This window comes from Cinclus cinclus, chromosome 1 (assembly GCF_963662255.1).
Source record: "Cinclus cinclus chromosome 1, bCinCin1.1, whole genome shotgun sequence".
In the NCBI taxonomy this organism is placed as follows: domain Eukaryota; kingdom Metazoa; phylum Chordata; class Aves; order Passeriformes; family Cinclidae; genus Cinclus; species Cinclus cinclus.
Genome location: NC_085046.1, coordinates 10,537,241 through 10,547,966, shown reverse-complemented (window position 1 = coordinate 10,547,966; position 10,726 = coordinate 10,537,241). Strand labels below are relative to the sequence as shown.

At 42.1% G+C, this 10,726-nt stretch overlaps 1 protein-coding gene across 1 annotated transcript in view; it reads left to right on the top strand.

The window, feature by feature from the left end:
- The first annotated feature begins 3,268 nt into the window (after window positions 1-3,268).
- ADARB2 (adenosine deaminase RNA specific B2 (inactive)) overlaps window positions 3,269-10,726 on the top strand; it is a 298,964-nt gene continuing 291,506 nt past the window's right edge. The window contains exon 1 of the mRNA XM_062493910.1: window positions 3,269-3,368. Coding sequence (XP_062349894.1) covers window positions 3,269-3,368 — 100 coding nt within the window. The remainder of the gene's footprint in view (window positions 3,369-10,726) is intronic.

The window sequence follows — 10,726 nt, the reverse complement described above, 5'->3', positions numbered from 1 at the left end:
AGGCATTCACATCAGGACTTACACCTTAAACCCTCCTCCCTGGCTGACTCATCTAGGCCTGAATAGGTGACTGCATTGGTATGATGTGCATTTCTTTGTAGGCTGTAAGTCAAGGTGTGTGAAGTCATGTCTCTAAAGCAGTTCGAATTACTTCAGTTTGAAGGTAATAATCATAACCCACACAGGTTGTTGGCCCATGGAGGTGAAAATATCCTAAGATACTTTACTCAACAAAAAGGAGCATGGAACACTACTAACAATTGCTACAGGGGCACTGCAGTACAGCCATAACTTCTGTGGGATGATAAAAGTATCAAGTGCATTGGCTAAGGGTAGATGTAAGTACATAACTGAGAAAGATTGTGTTATTTTATAATTTAGCTTTTCCCACCCCATTGATACTGGTTTTGTATTTCCTGGTTTGAGTTTATGTCACTTTACCAAAGTGCTTGAAAAACATGTACATGTTTTTCTGAGCAGAGAGACAGACCCAGTTGAGTGGGACTGGTAATCTTGCATTCAAGTTAACAAAGGCTGTTGAAACAGGGCACTTCACTGGGTGGAGAAGCCAACCCATTCCATTGCCAGGAACAAGAGGAATATGCACATTTAAGGAATTTTACTCACCTTGTAGCTGGACAGTATAAAAAAATGACTGCCTCTCACACCTTCTTGAGGTCAAGGGGAAACATTTCACCAGCATGACTTCAGCTGTCTTCATAACTTCTCCAGTCCTGAAACCAGCCTAGGAGGGAGCTACACCACCAGTACAGATCCATCATTGCTAATGTTGCCTTGCTGATACTTTCTTAGACCTGTGCCTAGAAATGAAAAGCAGTTCATGAATCTGTTAGCACTGAGTAATAGTTTCTGATAATTGGTGGCTTTCCAGGTTGGTTTGGTAGCATGACTTCTCTAGGGTCTGGCAGTGTCAGTCTGTCTTAACATGTTTGATTCCAGTCATTTTGAGAGTATGTTAACAAAATATTATCAGAAATAAAGCCTCCAGATAATTTAATGAACTAAGCTCGAAGCCACTCCTAAAAATGAATTAATGTCCCAGGATGCTAATTTTCCTTTTAATTGGATCTGGCTTCTCTTTTAGATCCATAATGAAGAGAACACAGATTGGTACTGAAATACAGAAGATGCTTTCCTAAATCTGGCTTCTAAACTAAGTGACTTACATTCCAGACTGGTCAGAACTTTGATGTACAGTTGAACATGAAGCTGTGATTTGCTGCAGCAGTTACTACTTCACACACAACTACAAGTTCTTGCCACGTTAACAGATGAGAGTCAGCTGTGGTCAGAACAACAGAAATCAGAAGGAAAAGGGGAGAAATGTTAAAGGTTGAAGCTGAAAATAAAAAATACTGATTGCCTCTTTGTTTCCCTGCAGACAAGTTTTTATCCCTGAAACAGACAGAAGCACTTTAAAGAGATGTTTACTTAAGCTATGTAGCAGTTTGGGTGATGTGTATATTGTAAAAAAAACTCTGCCAGTAACTTGTAAAAACTAGGCAAGTAAGAACCTACTTTCATGCAGAGCTTCCTGAACTATATCTGACATTCAAGCAATGCAGGTCTGGATTCTCAGGCTCTCTTACTTAGCTGTTGAGATGGGAGGGCAGTTTCCCCCTGAGCTTTGTGCTGTGCCACGTAGCTGAAAGTGAGGGTACATAGGGCCTTCTTACCATATGTGACCTGCTTCATGCAACATAGAGCGTCCAAGAGGTGACATCACCTTGGCACACCTGAGTTATCCATATCCTGGTTTAATGAGCACCTTTAGAGACTTTTATGAAAGTGGTTTTGTTAATTTAATTTGAAAATCTCTAATGTGTAGCTCTGCCTTATCCAAAAATTACAGAGGCCTATATACCAGCCAAACACAGAGGGTTTCTAATAGCTGGGAGGGTTGCAGTGGAAGTGGTTAGCAGCAGGGGCCAGGTAACCTACATTCCAACAAGAGGAAGTTTTAGATTTAAAGGAGTTCTGATAAACAAGGGTTTGCTGTGCTCCTTAAGCCAACTGCAAATGCAGTAAGCACTAATGATGACATTCATTATTTAACATAATTTTTCTTGATATTCTTCCATTTTCCAGTCACCACCTAGGTTTCCAGATACGTGTTTTTAAATGAGATAATACATAAGGACAATAGAGCATAGAAGCAGTAGGTCTCTCCTAACTTAAAGCAGTATTTTATCTGTTGTGTACCTTGGCTTTTTGTAACGAACATGTAATGCTTTGTAGTCAAGCTTTTCAGAGGATTGCTGTTGCCATCTTTCCTCTCTGTAAAAGCCCCTCTGTTCCCGACACTTTAATTGCACAGTTGCCTAAATGAGGCACTGCAGAGTGTTAATGTGTGAGTCTGAGCGACGACACACTCCTCTTTTCACAGAGCTTTTGCCCTTGATCGTGAAGGTAACAGAGCACGTACCTTAAAAATAACTGGAGATTCAAGGGGAATCGCTACACTTATCCTCTTGCATAAGGTTTGTTGACACAGGGATCCTTCAACAGGAACTCATACTCTTTCACTGGGAATAATAAGCATCACAATTAGTGAACTAGTTAATGACTGCGTGGCTGGGGACGACAGCAGAGGCATTTCTGTGTATGTGGAAGCGGAATGTTCAGTGTCCACATGGTCTAAAGCAGACAAAAAAAAAAAAAAAAAAAAAAAAAAAAGGCTTGAAATCCTCCCTGCTCCCTGCAGCCTGTCTTCTTGCGAGCTGCCCCTCCGGCTTCTCCAAGACGAGGCGGCAGGATGTTTTCATTCCCCACGGGGCCATTCTCCCTCGCTTTCTCCCGGGAGCCGGGCACAGCCGGCAGCCCCGGGGGAGCGGAGTTTGGGGGCGAGGGCTGGCGGAGCTGATGTCAGCGCCGGGCGGCGGGAGCGATTGGGCTGCGGGAGACTTTGCAGCAGCAAATCCGCCCCCCTCGCCCCCCCCACCCCCGCACCATCGGCTTCAAAGCGGACGGTGCCCAGCAACTCGCAGAGGTGCAAAAAGTGGGCGCGGGGCCGGCAGAGCCGCGGCGGCGCCCCCGGGCATCGCCCCGGCCGGGCCCGGCACGTCGGGACGGAGGCGCGACCCTTGAGCGGCGGCAGCGCCGAGCGGAGCCCCGGCACAGCCCCGGCACAGCCCCGGCACAGCCCCGCCGGCCCGACCCACCGCCCTATAAAAGCCGCCTCCAGAACGAGGAGAAACTCCGCCGGAGGAGAGCACGTCGGCGCCGTGCTGCTCGCTGAGGTACCGGCATGACATCCGTCCTGGGCAGCGGCAGGGCGTCGGGAGGGCCGAGCGGGCAGCTGAGATGCAAGTCCAAGAGAAGGAGGAGGAGGAGATCAAAGAGGAAAGGTAAGAGGCGTGCAATTTTCTTGCTGATATTTCTTTTCCCACTCTGTCCGCCTGCCACCTGCACAGCATCGGCTGCTCGCAGCTCTCTTGTCAGCGCCCGGCTCTCGCCGCCGCCAGCCCCTCGCTGCCCCGACGGCCGGGCCGGGCCGGGCGGTGCCGTGCTCGGGGCCGGCCGGGGACGGGAGCGGCCGCCGCTGTCCCCGCGGCCGGGCACGGCTCGCCGCCCTCCCTGCGCCGTGCCGGGCCGAGGCTGAACCCGCGGGAGGGCTCGGCAGGCGCCGTCCGGGGCAGCGCGGTGCAGCGGGGCCGTTCCCGGGCTCCGGCAGCCCCGGCCCGCCCCGCCCGGCCCGGTGCCCGCGGGCGGGAGGTGCCGCTGCCCGGACGGAGCGCGGCGCGGAGCCCCCCGGGGCTGTCGCGCCCTCCGAACTACCGCTTTTCTCCTTTTCTAGACGAGGTCTACCAAGTTTTTGTGTTTCGGTGCTGTTCCCCGCCCGTGAGCGAGCCTTGGTTAGGAAGGCGCTAATTACCGTGAGCTGGAAAAGTGAAGCTACGGGATGTCATTGCGAACAGGGAATATGCCCTAGATAACAGCTCTTCCCAAGGATGTCGTGCTTTCTCCTGGAGAGGGGATGACACTGATTTTTGATGTTTTGCCTGAAAAAGACGAAGTTAACCGGCTGTGAGCACTTTGAAGTAAAATAAACTGATTTGAGGAGCAGAGTGCCAGAGATGCCCAGCTGCAAGGCGCTGAACTGCAGAGATGCGAAGTCCGAGCGTTTATCCAAATAGTAAACATAATCTAACGTGTAATTATGATCTCTGTGTGGTACTCACACAAGTTTTAGTCAGCTAGCACTCAGGCTGATGCTCTGGATACGCTGTTTCTCCTTCAGATTCCAGAAAACCTAATTTATATGTGCCTGCCATTAGCTAAGTGTCTCTTAATCCTTGATTATGGTGAAGTCAGTAAGTGCAGTAGTTGATAACTTTTTAGAAAGGTGCCAAATCATCTTTTGCGTAGTAGCTGGTAAAAACGGGCCAAATGCTAGGCTGTGTCATTTGATTGTCACTAGTTTTGCTTTCATCTGTTAACTCTCTGTATTCAAAATCATATTAACAAATAGTGACCTGCACACAAGTAGAAACAACAGACATGCAGCTATATCAGGATTTCGAGTAGGTGTGCAACTTCAGCTCATTACTCTGGGCTTTTAGCATATTAAAGCACCTGGTGAGAAAGGCTGCCTTTTACTTGGCTTTACAGAATAAATTTTAAAACTCAGGAAGGAGCGCTTGCATAGTCAGTTCCCTTTAAATTTCCCTGTTATCAAGTTGTGCTCTGCGGACTTTTTTATGCTGATCTGTTCTAGCCAAGCTACTTTCCTATGGAAGCCTAGCTTTAGCGACATGTACATGGCCAGGAGAAAAGCATAAACCATTAATCTATGCAATGGAGGAAAGGTGCTTGGTTTAATTTTATTAAGAGCAGAAAAAAGTTAGGGTCTTTCAATAACGCTTTTCTGATGCATCCTTTTTTGCTTTGTTTTGCCAAAACAAGGTGGAAGTTGAATGTCTTAAAAAGAAGAATCTCAAAAACTTGCTCAACAATAACTTGGTAGCTGACAGCTATTTGCAGAATGTACAGCTGGAGGTGGATTGCATTCTAGAAAGTGCTTAACTGACCAGTGTGAATAGAATGTGCACTTGAAGTGTTCATTTTTTATTCTTCCACGTGTGCTATTTGTAACCATTTTCCAAATAATGTAGTTGGTTAGTGTACTAATTACAGACTTGTGTTTGTATGATTTTGTTTTTCCTTTTCTTTGTGATCACAGTATACATTCATAAAAATACACATTCCTATAAAACCATGCTGGCCAAAAAATTCCTGTAACTTAAGGCATGCCCTCTATAAAACCTGTTGGATTTTACTCTTATGCTCTTTCGTTTAGTGCGCATCTTTTTTTCTTTTATTTTTATGGTGCCTCATAAGGAGGTGTTGCTTAACAAACAGACTGTTCAGGAAACCAGACAAGAAAATGTTTATTAGGCTATTAAATTACTATTTTAGTGAGAATTATTGTGGGCTCCACTATTTTGCAGGTTTGATCTGTTTTAATAGATTGTGAGACAGTCTTTGCAGAGAGTTAGACCAAAGACATTTGCTTTTAACTGTTCTCCAGAACATGTCTTGTTTATGGTAGGAATGCTTTTAGTAGCTGCTTTAAAGTATGTAACTAGACATACATGTTTACACATCCATATGCAGGGATACCTAGGAACATGAGTAGGCAAAGAAATTCACTATAGATTTAAATTGAGTATTAGACAGAAAGTAAGGCAATGAATTTATCTGTCACATCCCCAGTCCTTAAGGAAATGGAGTAAACAAATTATTTATACAACTTACTATATTTTATTATACATGTTACATATGAACTGTGCTTAAAACCAGGTTGAGACGTTGCTTAATAGAATATCTAGGAATGTAGAAACAATTATTTAATACTGTTTAAGTGTTGCTTCTCCCTTCTGTTTTACTTTCCATGTTTTCAGTCATCTTTTTGCTCTGGTTAGTGTGAATTATAAATTTGTGTGTGTGGGTATAGCACTTCATTTCTTTTATACCTGGATGCTCTGTTTTAGGAGTTTCCTGGGGGCAGAAAGCAAGTTCAAGCAAGCAAACCAAACAGCGTTCTCTGAGTAGTTGAATTTCCTTCTGCATTTGGCCTAAAAAATATCTATCTATCTATCTATCTGTCTGTCTGTCTGTCTGTCTGTCTATCTATATGTATAAAACACATGCCATAAGAGTCAGAGAGAGAGCATCCATACATGCAAATAATACAAGCACTTATAAGTGTAGGACACTGAAAATTATTCCAGTGTACAATATCATCGTCCAGTAATTATTTTGCATGCATCTTATTTTCATGCTTATGAAATCCAGCAACTCTTTCAGTGAGATCCTGCCTTAACAATAAATGTCTAGGCAATGAATATCATATTGCAAACATAGACTTACAGAGTGATTTTATTCAGTTTTACACTCTATGCAAAATGTGCACTAAAAAGTTAAAATGTGGATATTTAGACCTATGTGTTAAATTAGTATAGGTAGAAATATTTTCATAGTCTTTTGGAACAGTATGATAATTCCCAGTAGGAAGTAAATATCTTAAATTTTGCAAAGATCTAATGAAAAATAAGTATGGATGCTTGACAGACTATCTGCATACTAATTTCATGTGGCAGCAGTAATAGATATTTTTTATTTCCCTCTCTGTTTGTTTGGTTTTCAGTTGTTGGGTGTTTTTTTTAATCAGTGTGCATAAAATGACCAGAGGAGAGAAAATTATGCCTATTTATTTAGAGAAATCAGTTTTAAATATTTAGGGGTTATAGGTGGTTACTGTGATTGTGGTTTCTTGTTTTTTCTCAGGGCTCTGGAATATGGCAGAGTACTGTCAGAACTCAGCACAGCTTGTGCCCGTTTCATAGCCTGCAGTACAGATTTTGAAAAAAAGCTTGTTTTCCCACATAAGTCATTACAAGTAGACCAAACAAAAGCAGATTTGCCATTTGCTGATCATATTAAAAAGGCCGCACTTCAGCAGCCTCCAGCAACTTCTTAGGAATCAACACACAGAAAGTAGGTATGAAATAGGGAATTGGATAGATAACCCTTCTGAGTTATTATTTTCTAGTGTAAGACAACAAATAAGCCAGCCACCTTATTTGCAATGTCATTTATAGGGATACTGAATGAAGTTAAATACTGGAAGCAGGAGGGCATCAGGTATTCCTGATGTGGTAGAAAGCCATGGCCAGAGTCGCTGCTGATACAATGGGACATGAAATAAAAGTTGACAGAATAAACTAAATAAGGGCAGCAAGTGGGTGAGAGAGGCAAAATGATTGTGAAATGAAATTCCATGGAAAAAATTAATGAAATAGAAAGATTGTGCTGAAGATGAAGGGAGGAAACCAGCTTGGTGGTTCATCATCCTGCAGTGCCAAAGTAATAAATGAGCGTGTTTCATCTTGGCGAGGTTCAGGGACACAACTCCTTTCCCACAAAAGGATTGTGTTGTGCTTCATGACGTGTTCCGCTTATCTCGTGCCCTGACAGCTCGAGAGGAAGGGAATGGATTTGGTGATAAAATTAAATTGATTAAACCTTTATCCATCATCTAATTTGGTAGCTTTCTTTTTTCTTTTCTTTTTTACTATTACCTCCAATTTCTAGTGATCCGTGTAATGACAGCAATTTGAGATAGCATCAAGGACATTAGCTACGATGACTGAACTTAAATTTAGAATAAAAATATGGGATTCATGAGTCCATATCTAAATAGCAGACGATTAGGTTATAGCAGAGTTGTAACTTCCTAGCAACAGCATGTAATTGTGAGGACAATAGAATGGTGTATTTTACTTTAAAAGAGAACAGCATGTAATTGTGAAGACAATAAAATGGTGTATTTTACTTTCAAAGAACAAAATACTTCAACTTTATTTCAAAGTATTAATTATGTAACTAGAAAAAGCACTGGTATGAATATTGACCACGTCTTACATGAGCAATAATATATATGGTAATTTTTGCCTTTCTGAGCACAGATATTGTCAGATGTTTTACTTTCCTCAGTGGCAATACACAGCCATATAAAGCTAGTGGCAAAGAATCCTACTGTTGGGAATCACTTCATACTGCTCAAAATTTTGTAGCTTCTCCTAGGTGTCTTGCATGGGAAAATTCTCCCATCAGGGGAGAGCTTTGCTTACAAGTTTAAGTGGCATTAATGGAGTTTTTTTTAATACTTTAAGGCAGCCCTTTCTGGAGTAATAACCCTACAAATGGAAAAATGCTGCACTAAAAATTAAAGGTCAGATGAAATTTCCTTTTGTAGTACCAAAGGTCTGTGCAAACTGTGTTTTTAGGTTCCTTTAACACCTTATAGGTTAGCAAGCCTCAAAAAAGCGAACATGAGGATATCTGTCTGATCTCTGTTAATTGTACTGCTTTTGAATTCCTGCTGGCCAATATTGCATAGGTTTTGCGAGTAGTAATGAACCCAAATTGATCCCTGTGTTTACAGCTAACTATCTGTACAACCTTTCAGGCAGTTTACCATTTTTTCCATGTAAGTGATTAGTTATCCAGACAAAAAAGGCTGATATGCATCAGTAGAAAGATCATTCTCAAGGCATCTGTGATGAACTTGACGTCTACTGTGTAAAACAGCTTGTTTTGCCTGCAAATTATGTAAGTTCCAATAGTAAAATGAAGAGCTTACCTTTCTGCTGTGGCTGACCTTTGTTCCCCGCTGTATGAATTTGAAACGAAGCAGCCAACCCGGAGGAGTTTTAACAGCATTTTGTGATATATAACATATTAAAAAGACTGCTTTAACTGGCGGAAGCAGCTTGTCAACCCATACTAATAGGCAACCCTCTCTGAGTCATAAAATAGCCAAATTTAATGCTTTAACAGAAAGCATTAAATGGATGGAGTTATTGTCATTCGATCAGTCTCAAATTTCTTGCTTCTTACAGCAGATTTGAAATATGAGGATGTATTTTTGGACCCTGAATTAACAATACAGACTCTGGACTAAGGACTGGACATCACCATGGCTGGTTTAATGAAAATCTCTGCCAAACAAAGCGTGGTAACAAGAGAGGCACGGAGCAGGGCAGAGTGCATAAAGAGCAGGATGGCTAATACTGAAGATATTACCGTGACATTAATGAATGAAAGGTATATTTTCACTGAGTATATTCTGTTTCGATCTGGCTGTTCCAGCTCCCAAATGCATACTAGAAATAGTGAGGATTCAGAGACATATGGCAAAAGGGATTAGAGATGTGTAAAATTTCAGTAGAGAAAATTGATAAGATTTATATTGTTTACTTTCAAGATAAACATAAGAAAGGATACAGTAAAATCATACTAAAGAATAAAGATTATAAAGAAGGTAAAGAGGCTACTCTAATTTATTCCTGATTTTTTTATTTACTGAGACAGAGGCCTTTAAAGAAGGAAAATTTCAGCATGCTTAATAGAAGTGGAAGGACTTTTTCTGTTGAGACTGGCCTGGGAAATTTGTTCATTCGAGGTATGGAAAAACAAAACTTATTTGTAGGGAGTTTGAGGTATTTGATTAGCTCAGCTGGGACTCGGGCTACTAAGTTTGATGCTCAATTCAGTGACTGTAGGCTTTGGCTTTGGGTAGGATACATTAAGAAGGATTTAATTTTTTTAATATGAGATATGAATCCTCTTTTTCAGGAAATTATCTGACTGCTGACTCGCTTGGATTAGGTGGAAAGGTGATTTGCAGGCAGTTTAATCGCTCCTGCTCACGGAGAAGCTTTTCGCACTGTGCCGTTTCCCCGGCCGAGGCCATGGCGTGGCAGCGGTTCAGGAGGTGCCTTTCTGCTTGGCTTCACGGCCGTGGCCATGCACGTCCCTGCCGTGTGCCTCCCAAAACCAGCAACACAGCTGGGAGCAAGGCAGGCACATTTCCCTGGAATATTCCTGAGAGCTTTTTAAGTCGCCTTTTTCTCTGTTTCCACTCAACGCCCTTCATGGTGTATGTAAAAATAGACGGAAATTGAGACTGATCCCTAGTCTCTTTGATTCTGTAGTGAGGTTAGGATGATTACAATAAAAATTAATTCACCTCACCTATTTTTATTCTCTTAAAAAAAAATAAACAAAAGGGTGGAATAAAAGGGGGTGAAAACAAATTCTACAAACACATGATGATTTGTTAAGCAGAAAAACCCCACTGGTACTGGCATGACTGCCAGTACATCGTCATCAGATGAATATTGTGTCATAGGGGATTACCCCTGCAAACTAATCTGTATTTTTGAAAGTGTTTCTGCTGGGTTTGGGTTTGGTCTCAATGCTAAACCAACTACTGTGTCTGATTTTGGAGCTGTGCCATTTGTGAGCGTTGTTTCTGAAACCTGCACTATGTGCTGGTGGCAGTTTTTGTGTGAGTCTGGAATGAGGAACGAGCAGTAAGTAGATCTCAGCAAAATACTTTGTGCTAAATTGTGACTCCCCCCCTCCCCCAATTTTTTGTTCCTTGCAAGAGAAATGGTGCTCAGAATTATTAACAGAATCACTTTTCTCTAAATGCTAATGAAACATCAGCATGAAGAGTCAAAGCTGCTGGGAAGTGTTGGAAGAAATAAGTAGAATTTGACAGATATTTTATCTCCCATCTTCTTACGGATTTACACACAACTGATTTTATGCAATTGCTTGCTTCTTGCCACTTCTTGGAGACTGTGAAATGGCTATTTATTCCTTAAATAGTTGGATTTAACAAATGTAAAAT